The 24694-nt window shown below is 34.3% G+C and overlaps 3 protein-coding genes and 1 non-coding gene across 7 annotated transcripts; 3 read left to right on the top strand and 1 right to left on the bottom strand.

Annotated features, from left to right (window-relative positions):
• The first annotated feature begins 2736 nt into the window (after positions 1-2736).
• LOC101248017 (protein EARLY FLOWERING 5) lies at positions 2737-10124 on the top strand. Of its 2 annotated transcripts, XM_004241512.5 has the most exons (9): positions 2737-3262; positions 3758-3851; positions 5672-5757; positions 6945-6994; positions 7088-7157; positions 7372-7453; positions 7559-7968; positions 8073-8549; positions 9616-10124. In XM_004241512.5, the coding sequence occupies exons 1-9, from the start codon at positions 3182-3184 to the stop codon at positions 9826-9828; spliced, it is 1563 nt and encodes a 520-aa protein (XP_004241560.1). In that variant the 5' UTR covers positions 2737-3181; the 3' UTR covers positions 9829-10124. The 2 variants fall into 2 exon arrangements, with proteins under 2 accessions (XP_004241560.1, XP_025887442.1); XM_026031657.2 differs by lacking the exons at positions 2737-3262; positions 3758-3851; positions 5672-5757 and adding an exon at positions 6104-6213.
• A 1479-nt stretch (positions 10125-11603) lies between these two features.
• On the top strand, positions 11604-16798 carry LOC101255603 (HIPL1 protein). 3 transcript variants are annotated; one of them, XM_069299408.1, is made up of 8 exons: positions 11604-11918; positions 12323-12365; positions 12717-12874; positions 13560-14327; positions 14408-14624; positions 15160-15338; positions 15445-15686; positions 16259-16798. In XM_069299408.1, the coding sequence occupies exons 3-8, from the start codon at positions 12821-12823 to the stop codon at positions 16671-16673; spliced, it is 1875 nt and encodes a 624-aa protein (XP_069155509.1). In that variant the 5' UTR covers positions 11604-11918; positions 12323-12365; positions 12717-12820; the 3' UTR covers positions 16674-16798. The 3 variants fall into 3 exon arrangements, with proteins under 3 accessions (XP_069155509.1, XP_069155508.1, XP_004242164.1); XM_069299407.1 differs by lacking the exon at positions 11604-11918 and adding an exon at positions 12088-12106; XM_004242116.5 differs by lacking the exon at positions 11604-11918 and having other exon boundaries at positions 12148-12365.
• Positions 12423-12655, top strand: MIR9477 (microRNA MIR9477). Its single transcript, NR_130098.1, has one exon. It is a non-coding gene; the product is annotated as a microRNA MIR9477 (primary transcript).
• A 469-nt stretch (positions 16799-17267) lies between the features above and the next one.
• On the bottom strand, positions 17268-21598 carry LOC101247727 (hydroxyproline O-galactosyltransferase GALT6). Its single transcript, XM_004241511.5, has 7 exons — positions 20345-21598; positions 19206-19441; positions 18833-19123; positions 18595-18723; positions 18338-18511; positions 17873-17980; positions 17268-17796 (listed from the first exon to the last, which is right to left on the bottom strand). Exons 1-7 carry the CDS (start codon positions 21192-21194, stop codon positions 17584-17586), a joined length of 2001 nt encoding a protein of 666 aa, XP_004241559.1. The 5' UTR covers positions 21195-21598; the 3' UTR covers positions 17268-17583.
• Positions 21599-24694: the final 3096 nt, after the last annotated feature.

Here is a 24694-nt window from a genome sequence, read left to right on the forward strand (position 1 = left end):
ACATGACACAATAAACGTAGGATACCACGTAGGACAAAAAATGACATGTAGGACATGTGTGTGTATTTGTTCAAATTTATACAAGTTTAAGTGTCTACTTGTGCACACCCAAAGTTGAAGGGCAAAAATGTGATTCGAAGACAACTAAAGGGCATATTAATGTATTATGCCTTTTTTTAACCCCGGGATAATTCGCATCCGCCTTCGGGTGAACATTTTTTGTTGGGTAAACCTTCCATTGTGTAATAGCTTGCAAATCTTTTATATAATTTGAATTGTCAATCATTGTGACTTAATGGTATCTTTTTTACGTAGTTTATAGATATTATAAAATTATTTTTAAAAATTAAAGATTTCATAAGCTATTTTTTATCAAACTTAAACTCTCAAAAATGAAATGTGTCACATAAATTGGAACAGAGACAATATTATTTTTATTTTAATTTATGTAATACAAATAGAACTTGAGAAATTATTCAAATTTTAAGTTATTAACTAACGTAATTTATAATATTTTTTACTCAATTTTGTTGAAACAATATATATTATTTCATTTCTCAATTTATGCGGCACATATTTAAATATTTTAAGTCAATATTATTGTAATTTGTAGTACCTCTTAGATAATTTTAAATAATATATATTACTTTTCATGTCTCGATTTCATAAAATATTAATATAACAAAATCTTTATGTCTTTTGAATATCATAAGTTTATTAATTATTTATAATATTTTTTACGTTAATTTAATCGAACGCGAAATATCTTAAATTTTATTAGTTAATTTTCTTTTACATGAAATAATATTTTTTTTCTTCAAAGATAACAAAAATTATATACCACGTATCAAATAGTTCACCACAGTACAAAATCTATTTATTTATTTTTTAATTTAAAAATATTTAAAGAATTGGATTAAAATTTTATTTTAAATTTATTTTTATGGCAATGCTACTAACAATTTTCTTTTTCTTCAAAAGCTTAAATTAAAGTTCTAATTACGAGTAAAGATCGCATTCCTTTCATCACCATTTTAATAGGTCAAAATTGTTTTATTATTACTCTTTCTTTCCACTTTTATTTGTCATATTGCGTTTTTCATAAATTAATTTAACTAATTTTCAAAGTTAAATTAGATTATATTAGTTTGATATTGAAACAAAAAATTTATATATTAAAAAACTATACAAAGAGTACTATAAATCGCAATTTTTTGCATATCAATATGATAAAAAAATACATTATAAAATGTTAATCAAAGTTTTTATAGTTTGACTCTATAAAAAGAAGGCATAATACATGTATTGGACCCTAAACTTGACTTCAAATTTTAACTTTGACATCAAATTTTCATAATGCACAAATAAGCACTTTAACTATCCTATCTTTCAATAAATAAACACGAGATTTTTGAAGCCAAAGTGCGTGAAAAGCAAACGCTCCCACGTGTTTAGTGAGCCAATCAGTGGTTTTCAACTAATTAAACATTTTATATGTCTTTTTTAAAAAAAAATATGTTACACGTCATTTTGAAACTAAAAAAATATATAAAAGAGATTCATTAAGGGTAGAATTGTTATTTTAGCATTTTTTAACCGTTGTGGGCCTCGAAAATTACCCCTCACTCGCTCAAAATGCGTGTATTTCACGCATTTTGTCAGGTAGGAATTGCGTGTTTATTTATTAAAAGATAGGATAGTTAAAGTGCCTATTTGTGCACTATAAAAGTTTAAGGTCAAAGTTAAAATTTAAAACTAAGTTTAGAGTGCAATATATATATTATGCTTAAAAAAAAACTATGACAAATAAAAATGGACGGAGAAAAGTATCAAATTGTCGACGAAAGTGCAAATGTCAACACTATTTTTGCTAAATTTCTGGATGGGCATGAAATCATACAAGTTTGTGTCACATAAGATTTAGAAGATTTGAAGTGCGGAAAATTAGTAGGCTGTTGAAAAGATTTGGTAAATTAATACAAATTTAATTGGCTGGCACTTTTCTATTTAGCTAAATAAATTTTGAAATTAATACTTAAAAATCTGAGTTTTCTAAGTTGTTTTTGAAACCTAAAATTTTATTCGGACAAAAAAAAGGTTTGAATTTTCATGAGTGAGTGAAATTCTTTCCAAAACTAATTCGAATCATTTTCATAATTTTAAAATATTTTTTAAAGAAATTTTTAGAATATAGTCTAAAATTTATAATTGAATAAATATTTTATTTATAAAAGAAATTATAATTAAACGCTAACTTAATGTCTTTTCGAAATGTGGAGCTTTTAATTGCACCAAGAGCCACTTTTAGGATTTGCTATTTTGGACATCTTTAGCATTTGCAAAGTAGGAAGAAAAAAATAATGATATTTTTTATTTTCTTTTATATTTAATTGATTATATTTCTTGTAAAAATAATTATTTTGTTTTTAAAAAAAATCAACTTACTCTGATGAAATTTTTTAAAAAAAATATATTTTATTAATGATATTTTATATTGATTTTATCGACCTAGTCTTCGCTCATCTCTACGATTTGCGTGCCTACCTCCCCATCCCCGCCTTCCTTAGTACTTTTGTCCAAATATTATTTTTACATTAACAATGACTAATTGTCGAATAGCTTTGAAATTAGAAATTATTTTTGAATAATGACCATATATATCAAAAAAGTACTTAACAAACATGTTATTTTCGACTTTGTTAGCATAAATTTAGATTCTCGCTAAGAAACTGTTTCATCTTCCTAATTCTTCTTCATTACAATGATCAAAATATTTCAGCAAAAGATACTAAAAAATATGTTTAGCGATATATGATAAAATTTCAACGATTGTCATAACTTATTGTTAACAAAAAAACAGGAATATTGTGATTCCTCCCTCACCCACCCATCCACCCGAACAGAAGCCCGGTCCAGATTCTTTCCGTTTTTCAAAAGCCCAATAGATTGGGCCGGTCAAAACCCGATTTCGACCCATCTGATCTTCCCCAAATTAAAGCAAACTGAAATGTTAAAATTACAATTTTTTTCTTTTGAGCTACAATCACCAAAACCTCTCTTTTCTGCTCCAAAATTCTTCATTCTCTGTATCACGAGTCTCAGTTTAGCCTGTTTAATCGGCCTAAGTTGTTGAATCGAAGGAGAAAACAGCAGAGGATAGAAAGAATCAGTCACCAGAAAGATGAAGACAACCAAAGGAGGCAAAGTTATGAACCCTACCGATGCTTATCGCAAGGAGATTCGCAAGCGCGAATTGAAAAGGGTAATTTTTTTCTTAATGTACTTCTTATGAGTTATCAATCAACCAGAGCTTCAGCTACACTTCGATTAAATAGTTGGAATTTGCTAAAATTTTCTATATCCATTCAATACGGGCTTTTGAACTTCATAATTATAGAAAATTCCCATCGTGTTCCGTCTTTTTTTTGTGTGTGTGTTGTATAAACATAGTTTTATGGTTAATTGCAAGTCCGACATCCGTACTACAAAGTGCTATTTGGGCAGCTTGGTGCCATGGTCCATCAATTTGACAAATGTGAAGAAATTTACATACATTTCATTTCTTTTGTCATCTGCTGGGATTAAGTGGCACTGTGCTCCTTGTGGTCATATGTTGTCTTTTACTGCGGATTTACATCCTTTCTTGCTTTCTGGATGTATGACTTAATTAGTTTTTAAAAAAAAGTCTGTTTATTTAGATTTGGTTTTGATAGCTGTTAATAATGCTTGATTCTTTGTGTTTTTTATGCTTCCACAGAACAAGAAAGAAAGGAAGAAGGTTAGAGAAGTGGGCATCTTAAAGAAGGACCCGGAGCAACTAAAAGATCAGATTGATAAATTAGAAGTAATGAGTAAGTTGCTGCACATTTTACAAGTTATAGTATTGCACTTGTTTATCAATCTATGTAAGTCGGGTGTTGGACATATTATGAGATCGATAAAGATTTTGAAAGAGAGGAAGGACCATCACGTGATATTCGGTGACATAGAGAAAACATAGATCAATGCCAATGAAAGTTATTTGGTGGATGTTTGAGAAGAAAGGAATTTATATTAAATGTATAAATTAAATGATAATATGTATCAAAGAAGTTGCGTGAGAATTGTGAGAAGATATATACCAGGAGTTTCCCTTAGTCAGAGTTTACATCAAGGATTTTCCATGAGCCTCGAACTTTTTTGCCCTAATTATATAGGCACACTGTAATACTCACAGTAACAACCTATCAACGACCTTACCGATACCAGTAAAGTTTATCTTCATCTCAAAAATACCAATGTCACTTTAACCTCATCTTTGCTGTCATCAACCACTGAGGTACCAACCTAACACCACCTTTGTACCACCTGTGGCGAATCTCCTCCACCTAAAATTTCCAACCTTCAAATCACATCTTTGTAACTAAGAGAAAATCAATTGGTACTTCACCTCCAAAAAAATCCTCCAGTGAATAAGAAACCAACACAGAAACCTTTCCTTCTCCACTACCCTCTTTCATTACTTCACCTCCAAAAAAATCCCCCAGTGAATAAGAAACCAACACAGAAACCTTTCCTTCTCCACTACCCTCTTTCATTAATTCCTTTCATGCTCTCCAATTTCCCCGGTCCATTATGCCTCGACCCCAGGTTTTCTCGCGTCAATAGCTCTTGGAGATTTCTCCATAATCAAAAAAATTATACATCAAAATTCAAATTGCGATTAAAATTATTGTTAGCAACAATTGTATGATAGTGACAGTTCTTAAAGCAAAACTTACGTAAGCCTATCAAAACAAAATTTTAGATAGGCCAACTAAAATCAGAGGTCATTTGAGATTGTTTTGCAATGTTATACTCTGATCTTCATGTGCACCCTTTCTAGATGCGACAATTTGACCACTGGAGGTGATTAAGAGGGATGAGGTAGGTCTAAAATTATATTGGAAAAATATCGAAGATGTATGACCTCCCAAAATCAATGCAAGCTTAAAGGATTCATATAGAGAATGCCAACTTCAACTAATTGGGATCAAGACTTAGTTGCTTTGTGGCAGTTAGATTAGGTCCTGTGCTCATCAAAATTCCTTGATTTTTAGTAGATATTTCATTATGAATAGTGTATGATTTTGAAACTCTAGTTTCAGATAATTCCTAATTTGTTTTTCAGGTTGTTTTTTCTAGTATTTGAATGAAATGTACTAGAATAGAGTGGGATGCCAAGTCCAATTTATTAGGATTGAGACTGATTGATGGGATTGTGGTGCATATTATCTGAGTGCTAATGTTTCATAAAGTCCTAGGTTATACAGAACGACTTACAAGCAACAAGAAGTAGTACTCTTATTTAATGTTACTTCAATTGCAGAGCTTATATTTAATACTCCTAGGTTGACAACCTTTTTGATAAACGGTAATTGTTGCTTTACCTGAAACTTTTAAGTTTTCTGGCTGGAGCTCATCTCTGATAACCATGGAAGAGGTGTGACTTGTGGTATTTTGGTAGTTCTTATGAAGGGTTCAAGGACATGCATCATTCTCATGGAATAAAATGGCATTAGAATTAAATATAGGGCTGGCTATCAAGTAAAAAAGGATATGTACTTAGAGCTTGTATTGTAATCCAGAATTTCATTGAACTTTTTGTGCTTGTCTTATTCTTATTTTAATATGAAGACATCAACATATGCAGAGGCTGAGGGTGCACTAGATAAAGCAAGGAAACATAAAAAGAGACAACTTGAGGATACACTTAATCTTGTTCTCAAGAAAAGAAAGGTAATGTTTACTATTTAAAAATTTCAGATACATCTATGCAATATCTTATGTATCTCCATGTTTAGCAAGTACTTCCATTTGAGTTATCTGAGATTTGATGTAATCCAGAAGAGAAAAATAGAGTTCATCTCTAGTTTCTTACATCTGGGTTGGTCATGTCTGAGTCTTTTTCTTTTGCAATTCATTATTGATCTAAATTTAATAGGTGCAACTCATTTCTGCATGGCTAGGTTCTTATTTTCTGACAGAAATGTAAATGTTGGAATACTACTTGGGCGAATTTTCAGGTGATTTTGGAGAGAGAATTAGAGATCTTTAGATGAGAAAGAGGCTGTTAACTAGCTAAGATGCATTAGGTCATATTCTTCTACAAGTCTCAAAATTTGCAGGGGGCTGAAGATGTGTGGCAATTTATTAGACTAATGCTGTATCCTCCATCACCACCATTTTGACAGTGTTGGTTTTTCCTTACCTTCTCCCTTTATTCTGTACAGGTTAATGATAAAATTCAGTTCAACGTTTTTAAAAACCAAAAAGGAAAATATGTACAATAATAATCATGGTCTGGAGTAGGTTTAGACGTCAAATGTGCCATTTAGCTTGTAAGGACTATACTGGTCTCACTGAATCTCTTGTTTTAACCAATGAATGAAGGTATCTGTCATTAATGTATTCCTCTTCGAATCTCTTCACTTTCCAGAACAAGTTTTTAGAAGAGTAAGCAGGTCTTTTTTATTTCAATTCTCCAAATATACCCCAATGGTACGGTGTACTAACTAGTAAAATTTACCATTTCAAGGTTGTAGATACAATCTGTGTCATTCTAATGTAGAAAGGACTTCTAACTTGCGATGAAAAGAGTTAATTATTTTCACTAGGCTTGAGTCTTCGAATAATTGGTAGCTGAAAATATTATCATGAAAGGCCTGCTGCAAGTTTGGTGATGATATCTCTCATAGTTTAGCTGGTAGACTTCATAGTTGACTTGGACTGTACAGGAATTAAATGTACTCTCACGTTAAATGTATTTTGCTGCTATATCTGTTTCTCATGTTGTGATGTTTATGTTTTCTTTATCATCGTTGCGACTGATGAATGCATCTAGTGAAATTCTATCAGCTTCTTTTCCTTTTGATTTTATATTTTGGTTGGGATGTTTTGTCGCTCACTGGCATTGTTTTTTTTAGGAATATGAAGTGAAAATGAAAGAAAAAGGTGAAGAGCCAGTAATGTTTAGGTAACAGACAGCCTCTTGTTTGTCATTAATGCTGTGAGAAATGGCCCTTTCTCCTTGATTCTTTTACATGCCTTTTTCTTGCTTTCTCTGCAGTCACCTGGGCCCCCCTCGAAGGCGGACGGCTGCAGAAGAGGAAGAAAGGATCAAAGACCCTAAACCTGAAGTAAGATCTTACTTCACTCTTCTTTTTTAACCCCCTTCCCCCTGGAGCTCCCACCTTTTTGCTTTCTAGGTGACTCGAACTCACAACCTTAAAGTTGGAAGCGAGGGGTGCTTACCATCTGAGTAACTCTCTTTTGTCTATCTTACTTCACTCTTAATTGTTTATGGAAGTTGCTTTTGCTGATCTATGAACAACATGGCCTATGTTGATGCAGGACTCCGTTTATTATCACCCTACACTGAATCCTACTGGAGCTCCTCCTCCTGGAAAACCTCCCATGTTTAAATCATTAATAGGTATCTATAGTTCTTTTTGTCATCTCAATGTCATATTGTTCTCTCTCTCTCTCTCTCTCTCAACTCCCTCTCCCCAGCTCTGATAGTTCCTGCTTCAAACTACAGGACCTAGAATACCATCATCAGCTGCATCATCGTCAAAGTCAGATGCAGAAGATGACACTTTATCAGCTCTTCCGCCACCGCCACCACCACCTCCATTGCCCCCAACTGGTGATGCAGATTCTGTAGATGGGTCTGTGATTCCTGCATCTTTACCTTTACCTCCTCCACCACCTATGCCCCCAAAGCCTGCAATGACAGACATGGGTGCTTCATTGCCATTACCTCCTTTGCCCCCACCACCCCCTGGCCCCCCACCAAAGGAACATATCTCTGGCCATCTTCCACTTCCTCCACCTCCTCCCCGACCTCTTCATCAATCTGCTCAACCTCCTCATTCTGGCATTGTTGGAAATGAAAGGGATAAAAATCTTTCTGAACTGGATGAAATGTCTTCAACAGAGCAAAATCAGGTATACTTCTTATTAATAAGATATTTTGGTCATTTTGGATAAATGATTTATTTACTGTTTCTAGTCCTTTGCCCTAAAGTTATTCAGTCTTCTTAACTTTTCAGGCCTCGTCCATGCTTCCCCCACCACCTCCTCCACCAGGGTTGCCATTAAAGTCAGATGGCATGCCTGCTGACTCTGATGCTAAAGTTTTGGAAACAAAAGATCATCTTAAATTACCTCCACCACCTCCACGGCACCCTTCAGGTCTTGGACCTGCCATGGTCCCAACTTATCAGCCTGATGTATTACCTCCTGGAATATCTCGGTTCCCTCCACCCCCTCCTCCAATTGATATGCGGCCACCACCTGGAATTGCCATCCAGCCTGCTCCTCCTGGAATGATGGTCCCTCTCTTGCCAAGACCACCTTTTGGACCTCCTCCACTAATGATGAGACCACCACTTCCACCTGGTCCCCCTCCTTTTCAACAGGATGGTGCTAGACTGCTTGCTCCTCAAAAGCCATCATATGTCAAATCAGCTGCTTCAACAGTTATTAAGAGGCCTCTAGCTCAGCATACACCAGAACTTACATCTATGGTGAGTGATCTTTAATTTTACTACCTAATTGTTGTCCTCCTGCACTTATTTACATCAACTGTTACGTATTTTGTAGCATCATTTCAACGCAAACCTAATATATTAGATTGGAGTGTTATCCCCATCCAAATTGTGGATGAAATCAAGGGGATTATGGGCAAGTTCAAATCCTTGTCCAATGTTTGCTAGGAGGGTTAAGCACTGTATAGCATGCTAGTTATATACTTTAATTGTTTGGCCTAATATTTTTTAGAAGTTCGCGCCGAAATATCCTTGGTCAAGTTCAAATTTCGCAGGTGCAAATTTCTGTAACACTAGGCTCTTATTAATTTTGTCACCCTACAACGCCTTGAAGTTTTTTTTTTAAACCATCAAAAGTCAAAACAAAAACATCAGAAAATAGAAAACGATAAATCAAAAGATGGAACTATGAAGTAGAAAATAATACAATTTAAAAAAAAAGAATCATACAACCACAGTACAGAAAGTGACAAAAGCGGAAAAGGAAAAGAAAGCAGCCAAAAAATGAAAATAAAGAACTCAAGAAAGAAAAAGATGTGAAGATTGGATGGAGGTTGTGTGTTGTCATCAGGAGGCTAAAGAGGACATATCAGGGTTCGGGGTAAGGATGTATCCACTTAATTCATTTAAATTAAAAAATTTGTTGAAGAAACTACAGATGCTTTGAGGAAAGGCTAAGAGTCTGAAACTGTATTTAAGCCAGAGTAGTGGTGTTTGCATCAATTAGCTATGTGGTATAACCTCGTGAATGCATGCAAAGTAAATGATATTTTGCTAGACCTCTTAGTTGCAACTCTTCAGTAACAGACATGGAGAGATCTCTATACACTTCTTTTACCTTCCTAGCGTTATCTTAGTGCTGTTGTTGGTTGATGAATAAAACTTTTTGAGGGATATGCACCTTAATAATCTACTGTGTACCTAAAAGATCATTGTCTTGTTGAACTTATTTTTCTATCCAAAACAATAAGTAAAGATGAGAATTTATACTGGGATCTGGACTTGTTCACGTTTGATTCAACACATCACTTATGCTTTCCTATAGGTCCCTGCATCTGTGCGTGTGAGGAGAGAATCTGCGCTCCCAAAACCCAAGCCAAAGTCATCTACTGCGGTTACAATCAACCAGCCTGCAGTAACTCCGCCTGTTGTCAAGCATGAATCTACAAGCACACCTGCACCAAAACCTCAAAGCATTGATGACTCGTATACAGCATTCTTGGAGGACATGAAAGCTCTTGGTGCTCTCGAAGGATGAAGTGACATCAAATAGGAGAGAGGAAGAGGAAACAAGTGGCTGTTGACAATCTGATGAGTTTGATATCTCTGTGACCATGTCTTGTGCTACTCGAGTGTCCACAACTTTATGGTGCTTTGATGTATCGACCATCTCATTCTTTCTTCGTGTGTATGATCTATGATTCATCTGTGTTCTGATTTTATCTTCCTCAGCATTTTGTCGCCTCTAATGAGCAGTTGATATGCGTTAGTCCAGAGGAAGTTGGAAAACATATTGTAAGATGGATTATTTCAAGGATCTTTCTTTTGGCTCTGCTTCCATTGTTTTATTTTTCTAACCATCATAGAACAAATTGACATTGATTTTGAAAAAACAAAACATTTTTTTTATAATAAACATCTGTAGAGTGGGAAATAATTTTAGCAGCTACGTTTGGTTGATTACTTAACTTTCACCTTGTTGGTGAGAGTTAGATTAACATCTTGTAATTCAATATGTTTTCTAACTTGAAATTCTTGGATCCTATCTGGGGTTTAATATCTGCTAGAGGTGGCAAATGGGCGGGTTGGGTCAAATGTGAGCTAGTTGAAAATGGGTAAACATAAAATGGATAATCATTCAATCTGCTTATATTTGATATCTTTAAAAATGGGTTGGATAGAATATTGATTTTATCCATATTTCATGAATAAATAGTTCTTTTTTAGATGAAATCTGTTGAAAATGTTTCATTTAGTTTTATTTTATTATAAAAGTAAAAAAAAATTTAAAAAGTTTCGGGGTGGGGTGGTTGATAGGGGGCTAGCGGGGGGAGGGGTCCAGGGTAGGGTAAAAAAAATTTGAAGTTAAAAATATTGTTTAAACAAACTTAATATTTTTGAAGGGTAAGGATTGGTTAGGGGTAAGGGTGGGGGTGGGAGACGATGGTTGGGGTGGGGTGGGTCCAGGGTGGGGTGAAAAAACATATATTTGAAGTTGAAATTTTTAAAACAAACTTAATTTTATTTTGGGTTGGGGTTGGGGTGGGGGTGAGGGGTGATGGGGGAAGGATGGTAGAGATGAAAAAATGAAATTTGAAAATGAAAACATTTTTTAAAAAAAATAAACTTTAATTTTTTATTTTTTTTTGGGTGGGGTGAGGGGCTGGTGTGGGGTGGGTTAGGGGGGATCGAGGGTGGGGTGAAAAAATGAAATTTTGAAGTTCAAAATTTTTTTTATAAATAAACTTTAATTTTTTTTGAAGCGTGGGTGGAGGTCGAGAATTGAAATATTAATATGGACCAATATATGAAAGTTTTGGTAACAAAAGTTTTTTTGAAAATTTGAAAAAAAAACTTGCAATATTCATATTTGACCCGTAGTTTACCCACAGTATACACATATTTTAATGGGTAAAATATGTGTATAATCCCAAATATTACCTGTATTTAAAATCACTCTTTCAACCCATATTTGAAGGGCTATTTGGGCAGATAATTAATAAATGAGCTTAAATTGCCAACACTAATATTCGCATTAGAACTCGACTACTTCAGATTTCCGCTGCCTAGGGCCCTATTTGGAAAACGCTCCCTAGCAAAGATTTTTTTTCCATATTTAAAGTTCAAACTTGATATCCGTGCTACAATGTCATTTGAATTTTATTGGCGATTCTATTAATTTTACGAGAACCATATTTTTGTGACCTTGGTAGTCAAATTAATTTGTATGAGTACTCGATAAATAAATTTAAATAAAAAAACGAATCTGCACAAAAATTAATATATTTCTTTTTGACTTTCTTATCATGGCATGGTCTCAGTGCAGAAATGAAACAAATTTGGACAAGATCTTTTACGTCAATTCTACTCCAAGATCACTATTGTTGCAATATTTGTCTCGAATCCTAATTAGATCGAGTAATCAACCAACTTATCTACTTCGATTTCCAAATTGTGTTTATTTTGACTCCTAATAAAAACTCTTACTCCGTTCAATTACCCTCATAATTATATATAGTTATGAACTATAGCTAGACTATAGAGCCAATTTTGTGCAATCAGTGGGGACAAGAAACCAACCAAGATCCATCCAGCCTGTCTTTTGTCAAACAAATTCAGTGTTTTCAGGTCTACCATCCAATATTTAATTCTGGTTCTATTTTTAACAAACGCTATAGCATGTAAAGTCAACTACTTGGTAATGGGCCTCTCATCTCTATGTGCACATTTTGTCAAATGACCCTTGTGGTTAAGAGAAAATGACAGATTGATATGGAAGAGAAATAAATATTTTAAAATTTGCAGATGGATTGATGGTAAGATATGGACCAATAACACACAAGTTGGTAGGTGTGTTCAAAAGTTTGAAGCACAAAAAGTTAAAAACATTTTATAGATAAATCTTACTTTTTGTCTCTTCAGTCAGTCTGCTTCCTATTAGGAACTCTGATGTAACTGCAATATTAATTCTTCTTTTAGCAATGGGAAGGAGTCATTTTGTCATATTCATCATTCTTTTGAACTTACTGCAGATTCTTGATCCTTCTTTTTCACTTCCCTTGTGTACTGATTCAAGTAAGTTACATTCAGTCCATTAGAAGTTCTATCTTGAAAAAAAACTTCTTATTTGCAGTTAATCTATTGAGGGAGTGTATCCGGTTTTTCGAATTTTATATCTGAACTATCACTAAGTGTTTATCGACACACACCTCAACTATCCGTTGTTCCCTTTTCCTACCTGAATGATGGTGATATTCTAGGTTGGGAAAGGGAACAACTGATAGTTGAGGTATGTTTCGATAAACATTTGGTGATAGTTCAGGTTGGGAACTCGGAAAAAGGAATACTTGATCTGTGTTTTTGACCATTAACTCTTGTCTGTTCTGTTTTTTTAAAATTTGATTGGTGCTACTTCATGTGTTACAGGGGCTCCTTTTCAGCAAAAGACTCCTCTAGCATTCTGTTCTTACAATGGAACCTCATGCTGCAACTCCACTGATGATAAACAACTTCAAACTCAGTTCAATGCTATGAACATTTCTGATCCTGGATGTGCTTCTCTTGTAAAATCTGTCATCTGTGCGGTAAGAAGATACTCTTATAGTTTCTTGCTCTTTCGGTTTCTGTTACTCCTATTTATTGATACTTGTACTTTGATTATCGTATTAGTATTTTGTTGTAGTTACTGTTTCTTTTTCAGAATGTTTTTTAATGCCATATTGAGTATAATGCCTTGATTTTTTTTACTCCTATTATTTTCTTGAGCCGCGGGTCTATTGGAAACAGTCTCTCTGTCTCCCAAGGAAGGAGTAAGTTCTACGTACGCACTACCCTCCTTAGATCCACCTGTAGAATCACACTGAGCATGTTGTTCTATGCAGTAAAAGGATAATCTTTGTGATTCCTTATAATTATCTTACCAAAATGAGAACACTTGAGTTTTGAACAAATGAATTTTCTGTTTTTGTTTTCTTGCTATATGAAGATGTAACTATGAGGTTTAACTCTAATCATTTTTGTATAAAGAACCTATATTATCTCAACAATTAGTCCACTTCTAAGTATTTCAGCAACCTTTATTGGATTAAACCAAAACTCTGTCATGCCCCTTTTAACTCTTTCTTGTTTGTGAAGCTCAAAATGATCTATTTACTTTTAATAATCTGCTTCATGGTAGGTCTTTTAGGTATCTTTACTAACTACTAGTATCCAGATAGTACAAGTTTTAAGGATTTAACTTTTGATATCCATTTTTCTCACCTTTTGCAGATGTGTGATAAATTTTCAGCAGAGCTGTTCAGAACTGATTCTGTTCCTCGAGAACTTCCTATCTTGTGCAACTCCACAACTTCAGAAAATTCAAACAAAAGTAGCCAAACTAAGAATGACTTTTGCTCTAAAGTATGGACTACATGTCAAAATGTGTCTATCATAAGTTCTCCTTTTGCTGCTTCTGTCAAGTCCAATTCCACAAAGTTGACAGATCTATGGAAATCACAAATTGATTTCTGTAATGAGTTTGGTGGAGCTTCTGGGGTTGGATCAGTATGCTTCGCTGGAGAACCTGTCAGCTTAAATAGCACCACACCTATAAGTCCTCCAGGAGGTTTGTGTCTTGAGAAAATTGGAAATGGTAGTTACATCAATATGGTTGCTCATCCTGATGGCTCTAGTCGTGCTTTCTTCTCGAATCAGCAAGGGAAAATATGGCTGGCTACTATTCCAGCAGTCGATTCAGGAAAGCTGTTAGATCTTGATGAATCTAGTCCTTTCTTGGACCTAATAGATGAAGTTCATTTCGACACTGAACTGGGAATGATGGGGATTGCATTTCATCCAAAGTTCTCACAAAATGGACGATTCTTTGTTTCATTTAACTGTGATAAGCAAGCTTGGCCTGGATGTGGAGGAAGATGTTCCTGTAACTCAGATATAGACTGTGATCCATCAAAACTACCTAGTGATAGCGGCTCCCAACCATGCCAATATCAAGCTGTGATAGCAGAATTTACTGCTAGTGGATCCCAGCCAACACAGGTACTTTTGAGAGTCTAATGGATGTTTTGTTCTCACTTTGTTTAGCTCTGAATGCTAATAAATGAATCTCAACTTTCCAGGCAAAAACTGCCAGCCCAAAAGAAGTCAGAAGGATATTCACCATGGGCCTTCCATTTACAGGTCATCACGGAGGTCAGATACTCTTTGGACCGAGAGATGGATATTTGTACTTCATGATGGGCGATGGCGGAGGTATAGGTGATCCTTACAATTTTTCCCAAAACAAGAAGTCATTGCTGGGAAAGATTATTAGGCTTGATATTGATAGCACATCCAGTAAGTCACTACTCAGTTTTATATGTGCTATTATCGATGATCTTGCTACTACTAAGCTACCTCAAAAGGATGTTTAGGGAAAAAAAGATGCTAAAAAGCAATCTGAATCTTCATAACCCCTGCTATATATCAACCAGAAAGTGAAATTGTCTTAATTATCTCGGCTAAGCTAGAAGTTTATCAAACTCACGACCAACAAATCCATTATCCTTTTCTTACTTTGGCAAGTAGATTGGCTGCTTAATTGTCTACTGGAAAGACCAGTAGAACTTAGTAGAAGGTAACAATGTGCTTTCTGAGGATGAGGAAATTTCTTCCTATTATTTGTCTACACACTTTTTACTGTGCCTCATTTTCAGTTGCTCTGCATTGGCCATTTTTTCCAGGCTTCTCATCTAAACCTTAGTCCTTTTCATCATTGATCTCAAAAATAGAGAAGTGTTCAACTTTCTTGTATGTTTAAAAGTTCACTACTTTATTCTACTGGTGTATCAGTTCTTGCCCCTTACTTTGTATCTGGTGCCTGTTCCCTTAGGTGTAGAAGAGATCACAAAGCTCGGTTTATGGGGAAACTACTCTATACCAAAGGATAATCCTTACGCTGAAGATAAAGAGTTGCAGCCTGAAATATGGGCTCTAGGAATGCGAAATCCTTGGCGCTGCAGCTTTGATTCTGCTAGACCATCTTACTTCATGTGTGCTGATGTAGGACAGGTAAAGTACATGTCTTTTACTCTACAAGAATGTGATCTTTTAAATCTTGTTTCAAACAGATGTATCTTGACATTGTACTCACAAGCATTTTATGATTGTTTCATAGGATAAATTCGAAGAGGTGAATATAATCAGCAAGGGAGGTAACTATGGCTGGAACGAGTACGAGGGTCCTTACCTTTACACTCCTTCGAAATCTCCCGGAGGAAATAAATCTATGAGCTCCATAAACCCCATTTTCCCAGTCATGGGATATAATCATTCTGATGTGAACAAGAATGGAGGGTCAGCATCAATTACTGGTGGATACTTCTATAGGTCCATGACTGATCCCTGCATGCATGGAAGGTGAGCCCTTTTGAATATATCCTTTTGTGGTATTAGAACGTCTCACATTGGTTGACGGAGTAGTTTCTCCTTATATGGACTTGAACAATCCTCATCTCATAAGCTAGCTCTTGAGATTGAGTTAGACTCAAGGTACATACTGTTTACATGATATCAACACTAGACTCATCCCTATTCTTGATTTATTCAATTTGGGCTCACATGCTATATTGTCCACGCTTCAAATATCAAGTCTCGCGTGTGCGGGTATCAGAATGTCCCACACTGGTTGTTACCTTTTTATTTGTTTTAGGCACTCCTCATCTCTGACCTAGATTTGGAGATAAGTTAAAATTCTATATACTGTTGGTCGAAGGAAACTAAGGAATTTTTATACCAGCATGTCACATGTATATGTTATAGTAGGGAATCTATCACATTTTACGGAGACTTAACTACGGATATCATGTGAATGACATGATAATGTAAAGAAATCTTCATACCACAGTGTATGTAACTTAAACTCTTTCGAGATTGAGTTAGGCCAAAGTTCATTTTCTTAAACTATTGTAATGACAGGTGAAATTTTGCAGGTATCTTTTTGCTGATCTGTATGCAGGTTTCATGTGGGCAGGCACTGAAAATCCAGAGGACAGTGGAACTTTTAACACTAGTCAAATTTCTTTCAACTGTGCTCAGAAATCACCAATAGATTGTACTTCTGTTCCTGGAAGCTCAGTTCCAGCTTTAGGCTACATATTTTCATATGGTGAAGATAACAATAAGGACATGTATATTCTTGCAAGTAGTGGAGTTTACAGAGTTGTTCGTCCCAGTCGATGTAAATACACTTGTGCAAAGGAAAATTCTTCTGCTGTTGATGATGATATCCCATCTAGTCCTCCTCCTGCTTCCCCTCCTTCAGCAGCAATCATGTTAACAGGTTCATACAGTAACTTTGTAGTCATTTTAATGTCACTTATATTGATGCTGACTAGTTGGCTTTAATGTATAGAGAGATACAGAGGCTTCTCAATTGACAAGTCTTGTACAATAAAGCTATTCTTTTCTCTTTATGGAGTTGTATCAGATGTAACATATCAATTTTCTTTTTATGGTAAAGTGTTCAAACATCATCAGTAGCGTAGAATCCCCCCCGCTTTATGAGATAATAACTATTAGTCTTGTAAATTCGTTGGCTGGAAAAACGTATCGTAACGATAGAGCAACACCGCTTGTGAAAAATCCTGCTAAGCCAACTGTTTGGAACTACCAAGAAACCATTAGGACAACTTGACTATTATACAGCTGATACCACTTCGATGGTCAACCTTTATATGCTATTTAGGAAAAGGAAAATTGTCAATAGAGAATTGAACTGTCATTTTCCCTTAATATCTTTGGCATGCCCAACAATCTGCTTTTTCTATTCATTTTGCTGCTGCTAAGATCTAACAGTATGTTCATATTCAAAAATCAACATAGCATTTCAAGTGTCAACTTCCCCACACAGCCACCTTTTATGTTTGACCATAGTACTTCATGTTGAATACTTATATTGAATCAGTCAACCTCATTCCTTAAAATACATACCACAAGACATTTAAACCAGATGAAACTTCATGGAATCTTAAATTTGTTACTTTCTGCTGCTGTTAATGTATGATAAGTTACATACAAACGTATGTGGGAATATTCTGAAATGCACATTTATGTACTTACTTCAAAAAGTTATGTTATGAAGACAGGGAAGGTAGAGAACGCAATAAAAAAAATTTTCAAGGCGCCTAAGTAGCCCTATCATATAAAGAAGTCTTCCAGAGAATATACAGATCATGGTAATATTAAACTGCAAAACTTGTCTATCCTAGTTCGTGGGATTGTTTTCAGATTCCATTCGGTCTTCAAATCCGAATTGTCATCTCATGTTACAGCATTGAGGCCGGCCTAGCTGTTGTAATTTGTTCCACATACAAATCATCTGTCTAGGGGACTGGTAATGAGCGGTATAATAGTCGTCTACACATCCAGATTGGGAGAACTTCAAGCTGTGTACATACTGCACAGGTCTTGATGAACTATTAAATTTTTCGACCCACATTCCCATACTGACATCCTCCATCTTGAACAACTGCACATTTGGGGAGCTAGTTAGCCATTTCATGAGTAATAACTTGTGGAAAGAGATGACATGGAATTTGTCTAACCTTTAGCTTATGGTTATCGAACTCTGAGACGACGAAGTTTGCGATGGCTGATGAAATAATGTAACCCGGTCCATTAGCATAAGGTGGATAATCTTCTTCTGGCCATTCCTGAGGAACCACCCGGGGACGAATATTAGATGAGAAACTCGGATTTCGTGGGGTTCTAGGAGGACGGAATACTGAGTGACTAAGAGATTGAAAAGACAAAAATCTAGACAACATCCAGAGATAATCCATGCAGATAACTAGCAATAGTTACAATAGCCTCACTATATTCCCCTAGAAAAGCAGATTCGCCTATTCTAAGCATGTTCCTCAGACACTATTAACGGGTACATGTAAAGCCTCTTCTTTGACAGTGAAGCATATGAAAATACTTTGCCAAAAGAAAATAGCACTATTAGGCCTTCTAGCCACATAGAGATTGGAGAAAGAAAAATTTAAAAAGGAACTCCAAACTATTACCTCATATGTCACTGCCCATTTACCATTACGCAGGGGCTTATGATAGTAATTGATATTTCCAACATATAAGCTCCTATTCTCGGGTATCTTATTTATTTCCTTGATAACCGCATCCACTCTAACAAATGTATCATCATCACACTTCATGATATTTTTTGCAAATGCTACATGGACCTGCAACAAGAAAATATCAATATTGGGATGACGTTAAGCTGGGGACAACCAACAACAATGTTTATAGGTAATCCACAACGCACCCCATATTCGCAGATGGCAACTGTTTTCAAGACAACAAGATCATAATTGTCCATGAAAGGAACAATGACAATGTCACCAAAGAATTGTGCTTCTTTCTTCAACTCCACGTTTATATCCTTCCTAGCGTGCTATTAAAAAACCAATCCAGTTAAACTCAAATTATCAAGCTGCAACACCAATGTTAATAGTAAACTATATTCGCAAAAATGATGCATATGCTACCATCTATCAACCTACCAACGCGACAAAAAATCGAGCCACAACATTCGAAGATTTGATGAGCTGGTGCTGCAGCCAAGACCTCCTTATAGCCATTCGCTCAGCAAAGTGATTGCCTGCCGACAGAATGCCAATGAACAGATCCACAGGCTGATCAAGAAGGGGTGGTGTCTTCCATCTATTTGACATATCAAGATGCCTTTGAGGAGCAAAACTAGGATGTGATGTGGGCAAGGAGGCAGCAAAGACTGAATCGACATCAATATCACCATTCAAAGACAAACCAGTGGCATCCTCGAGCGCAAATCCCTAAAAAGCATCACTGGTAAACTTCTATAGTTCAATTCAATAATTCAGCATGAAACTGGAGAGGTGGTAGTATATTACTCACAATTCGATATGGAAATGAGGTCACATGCCTCCCATCAACGTTCACGTGATAACCCTCAAAACCGGCACTGAGAGTTAGAACAAATAACCTATCCTCTGAAAATGGGAATGGCCAATCAAAATCGACCTTCTTTTTTCGCCCTACAAGCCGGTTTAACCACCAAGATGCCTTTGATTGCTCCGAATGGTTGGTGTCATTATCTCGGATCCACTTCTCACACTTTACCTGGCCATCAACTGCAAAAGAGTCCAGAAGTTACCAAAAATGCCGTACCACATACAAATGATAGATTACTGTGCCACAGACAACAAGAGATGCAGATGCAAATGTAACTGATGGGGCAATTTGCTTATTTTTTATTCCATCCAATTGCCAAGAATCCCATGTAGAAAAGGTATATAAAATAATTATAATCCCCAACTCATGAAAATCCTAGGAATGTACCCATCACGAAATAGAACTTTCTCAAGCAATAAGCTCTATACTCAAACTTATTCAGCTGCTTGGTTATGCACTATAAAAACTTCTGCAGCATCCCCACCCACTACCAACCTCCCAACAAAAAAAGTACTACCTATATTTCAATTTGTTTGTCCGGTTTGACTTTACGAAGACTTTTCAATGTCGTGGTCTTAAACTAAAAATATGTAATGTACCAAAAATATGCTTTGATCTTGTGATCTTAAACATGTTCACGTGGAAAGTTAGAATTAAGAAGTTGCCAAAAAAAGGAAAGAGACATCCTTTTTTAAACAAACTAAAAAGGAAAGTAAGACGAACAAATCAAAAACGGATGAAGTAAAAAGGAACCACCTTTTAACCTCAACTAGTAAATCAAACGGTTTCTCCAGCTAACAAATCTTTTTAAGTTCAACTAATATTAAACATTTGACTTTTCTTAGCAACTCTGCCTATGTAAGTTTCACATTACCGGTCACAAGTACAGATAAAGGAGGAGGATTGCAGTAAGTTAACAGGTACATGAATCTTCTAAGCACTAAAATATTAAGGATCATAAAGGGACAGTCCAACTAGTTTGGGAATGAGCATAGTTGACCCATAAAACTAGTTCATTAGAAACAGAATAATGTGTTAACGACCAATAAAGTAACAAAAAGAACCAAAATTGATATTCTCACCAGTCTCCTCATCATCCCTGGACCTCCACCCATCACACCTTTGAGCCGTTCCCCACTGCATCCTATAACAAGTGTTCTGCTCAATCATCGGCTTCCCGCTCCAATCACCACTCAACCGTGGGTTGAAGTGAAGAATCCTAGGTGGGTCCTCCCCATCAACAGTCTTTAGACCTTGCAACTCCATCATAAACTGTGAAACCATCAAGAATTGACCTTCCCTCAGCAGTGATATCTTTGGATCACGCTCCTGATGAGCCCTTCTCGGTTTACCCACAACAGTTATATGTGAACCAAGAGTAAGCCCACATGGCAACACCATCATTCTCCCTTTCCCCAAAAACTCAGACCCTGATATTGAAATGGAATGAGGACATTCTTCTGTCTTGTTACTTTCTACAATACTACCCACTTCTTTTTTATACAATTCAAGCTCTTTCCAGAACTTTTTACCTACCTCAAATGCCTCTTTTGCTGACTTCAAAATCCCAGAAAACCCATCATTACTAGTCATATTCACATAACTACCGTCAAAAACCAAACTTGACAAAGGACTCTTGATTCCTCTAATCTTCCTTTCAGTCTTTGATTGATTTGGAACCATAAGTGGAACATCAAGAGGTCTATTTGGGGCTTCTTTTTCTTCTAACTCCTCTTCACTATCAAGCACAAAAGACTTCGAAAACTGCCCTGTACCAAAACCGTCTTGAGAAACTAAACTAAACCCATTTCTGAAAACAAAAGGAACTTCAAGACCCACCAAAAATAAATACAAAAAACCAAACAAAATCAAAACTTGCAACGATCTTTGCCTACTCAGTGACATGAACAAGTCAAATTTTGCTCTTTTCATGTTTAAAAAAAAAAACTTCCTTTTTGAGCTTAAACCCTCTTTCAATTTCTAATGATCATGAAGAACTGCTAAAAACACAACAATATGAAAAGAAAAAGAAAATGGGGTTTCTCTAAAATTTCCAAAACCGACAATTTTATACAGAAACAAAAAACTTTGTTTGTATGAAAGAGGGAAAAGTATAGTTTAGAAAAAGATAGAAAGAGTTAGGTCATCAAAGTATGATCACAACTCACAAAGCAAGTTGAGAGAGAGATATACATATATAAAAAAAAATGTATAGATATAGAGAGAGAAAGAGGAGAGAGAGGGGTTGAGGGTCGGTGGAGAAGAGAAATGTGGGTATCTTTTTCAATTTGAATTGGGAAAAGCTTTACACTTTAAAAAGTTAATGGAAGAATCTTGATGGAATGTGTTCCACTTTTTGTTTTTATTATATTTTATTCCTGAAAACTTATTGGAAATTATTAAACTAAAAACTTTTATATTTGAAATTAATTTTTTTGTAAAAATATTATTTTTTTAATAAAAAGTGCTCTGTGTTTGGTTAATTTTAATGAAAAAACATTTGGTTGATAGACCAATTAAGTCATTAATTTTTTTGTAAAAATATTATTTTTTTAATAAAAAGTGCTCTGTGTTTGGTTAATTTTAATGAAAAAATATTTGGTTCATAGACCAATTAAGTTATTCGAAATGTACTTTTAATTAGTAACTAATATTTCCCTATGCTTTGAAAAAATATTTTTCAACTATATTATCTTTAGAGTGTTTTGGAAAAAAAAGATACCTTTTTATTTTCGAAAAACAGAGTTTTTTACTTCTTCAAAAACACTTGTTTTTTTCTTAAAAAATTGATTGAATACCTTCTTCTTTTTAAAGTAAATTTGGCCTTAAAAAAAGACTTTGATCAAATTGTCTTATATATCTTAACTTCACTTGAAATATAATAGTAGCTAGATTTTTATAATCGTGATATCCAGGCCAATTAAATTTGATTATATGAAAAGATTATTTTATATTTTTATTTTTATCAAATTAATTTGAGATACTATGATTTTCCGCCTATTTTATTGAGTCTTATGTATATATTGAATATTATTTAGTAGGCGTTTGTCCATGTGATACCGTATCAAGATATGGTATCGTGAGATGGAATCAGCGTTTGGACATGCGATTTTATGCTGATTTCATCTTATGATATGGTATCATAAGATGTGATACCATATTCTGCAAAAACCATGATATGAAATCATACGAGAATACCATATCATGATTTGAGTTATTTTAATACAAAAATTGATTCACATTTATATCTACCAACCATTTATTTTGCATGTAAATAAAATTTATAATCACATTATTACTTTTTAAAATTTATTATTCTCGCCGACATAAAATTTATTATTCTCACCAACATATAATCACTTTAACTCACACTTCACGATTGTTGAGTAATAAAATCTTGAAGAGCCCGTGAAAGGTGTTACATTTTTACTCAAATATATTGATGAAATAATTACTTAAGTGGAGAACAAATAACTTTATAATAAGAGAAAAGACATACAGACACCATCAAAGTTGTTCCGTATTTGCATAAAGACACCTTAACTTTTAAAGTGTCTTATTACCCCACAGAACTAATTAATTTCTTTGTAAATAGACCATTTTGACCCATTTTCTCGTCTATGTAGTGGCGCGTGTTGCTCAAATCCCTGTTCAACCCGACCCGACCCTATTCTTTAAAGAGAAGTCATCTTCTCCATTTCTTTTCTTCTCTATTTTGCTTGCACCTTCAAGAAATTTTCATTAATTTTTCTTCATTCGGATTTTTTTTTTATTCAGCTATGGAGTTAGGTGACAACAAAATTTTGAATGTAGGATTGCTATTAGTTGCAACCCTTTTGGTAGCAAAATTCGGACCTAAATAACTCATATGCTAACTTAGAACAAAACCCATGGATAACACTTTCTTGCACATTGCAAGAAAAGTTAATGCAGATTCAATTGACAACAGTTCCTCCATTAACCATTTTCTTTTTCATCATGTTCCATTGACCAACTTGTGGCAGACAAGAGCTTCCATAGTTTGGAAGTGTTTACTTTGAATTTATTGAACAAGAAAATCACATTCTTCATTGATCCAGAAGTTTCTCGCCAATAGTGGTGTCTTATTTTCTTAGAGAAGATGATGAAGTGGTCAAACAAAGAGTATCAACATTGATTTTGCTATGGAAAAAACTATGAAATTGAAAAATTAGGGCTAACAATAATTATTTTGGGTTTAAATTTGGGGAAGATGACAAAAATTGATAAAATAATTAATAATAAAGAATAATAATGACACATGGCACCTTTAAACTGGTCCATGACAGTAAAAATAATGGATGACGCGCCTCAAGTGCGTGGTAACAACTCACACTACGAAATGGGTCAAAATGGTCCATTTACAAGAAATTAAATAGTTCTGTAGGGTAATAGGACACTTTAAAAGTTAAGGTGTCTTTATGCAAATACGGAACAACTTTGATGGTGTCTGTATGTCTTTTCTCTTATAATAATTTATCATACCATCTTATTATTTTTTGTTTATTTGATAATATTGAATAAACAATGGGGGTTATTTTAATAGTTTTAGAACTTATGAAATTTTTATGTTTATGGAAAAAAATATACAACACCAAAATTCCATATTACATATCTAAATAAAACTTCAATTTTATCTCATAATCTCATGTCATGAAACTATATCATAATTTCGTAAAATATTATATTGCATGACTAAACAGGCCCTTAAAATAGAGATGTTTTATAGTGAATTTTATTAAAATAGTATATTCACCAATTTGGCAAGACAAAAGAGTTAATTAGTTGTACTTAGCTTATTTTATATGGCTATGTCGTCTTATATGGTTGGGAAGTCATATGTTTGTTATTTATTATTATTATCGTGACGGCGGAATAGAAATTACTTTCTCTGATTCAAATTAATTAAATTATTAAAATATTTTTTATTGTTAAATTAGTTTAATCGTTTAATTTTTTAAACTTTCAATTTTAAGAATACTTTTAGAATATTTTTTCAATTTTACTCTTCATTAGTTAATATTAGAATTGGTTATTAATTAATGTTTAATTATTTCAATTATGAATTTGATAATAATTAATAAAGATCAAAATGTAAAGTTATGTCTAATCTTATATCTTTATCCTTTTTTTTAAAGTGTGTGAAATTCAATACTTAAAATAAAGGGAGTAATAAATTATTCATTTATTTTTAATGTTAGTAGAAACTAGCAAAGTGGAGGATAAACTAAGTTAAAGAACTAAATAAGTCAATAATTGAAATTTATTACTCTTAAAACTTAATTTCTTAAAGTATATTAATCAATTCACATGTTCTGATTCTCCTATTGAAGAAATACGACAGGGTAATTTTTTTTTTTTTTTTTATATTTAATATAACTTTTTAGTATCATATTCATCTGAATATAATATTT

This window comes from Solanum lycopersicum, chromosome 6 (genome assembly GCF_036512215.1).
Source record: "Solanum lycopersicum chromosome 6, SLM_r2.1".
Classification (NCBI taxonomy): Eukaryota; Viridiplantae; Streptophyta; class Magnoliopsida; order Solanales; family Solanaceae; genus Solanum; species Solanum lycopersicum.

Bases quoted from the DNA above. Each gene is read 5' to 3' on its own strand.
- LOC101247727 (XM_004241511.5), bottom strand. From the start codon at position 21,194: ATGAAAAGAGCAAAATTTGACTTGTTCATGTCACTGAGTAGGCAAAGA. The intron at 19,124-19,205 runs GTGAGTAATATA...GATGCTTTTTAG, and splicing joins CCTCATTTCCATATCGAATT to GGATTTGCGCTCGAGGATGC. The intron at 17,797-17,872 runs GTTAGACAAATT...CCAAATGTGCAG, and splicing joins TCGATAACCATAAGCTAAAG to TTGTTCAAGATGGAGGATGT.
- LOC101255603 (XM_004242116.5), top strand. From the start codon at position 12,272: ATGGGAAGGAGTCATTTTGTCATATTCATCATTCTTTTGAACTTACTG. The intron at 14,328-14,407 runs GTACTTTTGAGA...TCAACTTTCCAG, and splicing joins GTGGATCCCAGCCAACACAG to GCAAAAACTGCCAGCCCAAA. The intron at 15,687-16,258 runs GTGAGCCCTTTT...GAAATTTTGCAG, and splicing joins GATCCCTGCATGCATGGAAG to GTATCTTTTTGCTGATCTGT.
- LOC101248017 (XM_004241512.5), top strand. From the start codon at position 3,182: ATGAAGACAACCAAAGGAGGCAAAGTTATGAACCCTACCGATGCTTAT. The intron at 5,758-6,944 runs GTAATGTTTACT...TGTTTTTTTTAG, and splicing joins TTGTTCTCAAGAAAAGAAAG to GAATATGAAGTGAAAATGAA. The intron at 7,158-7,371 runs GTAAGATCTTAC...ATGTTGATGCAG, and splicing joins TCAAAGACCCTAAACCTGAA to GACTCCGTTTATTATCACCC.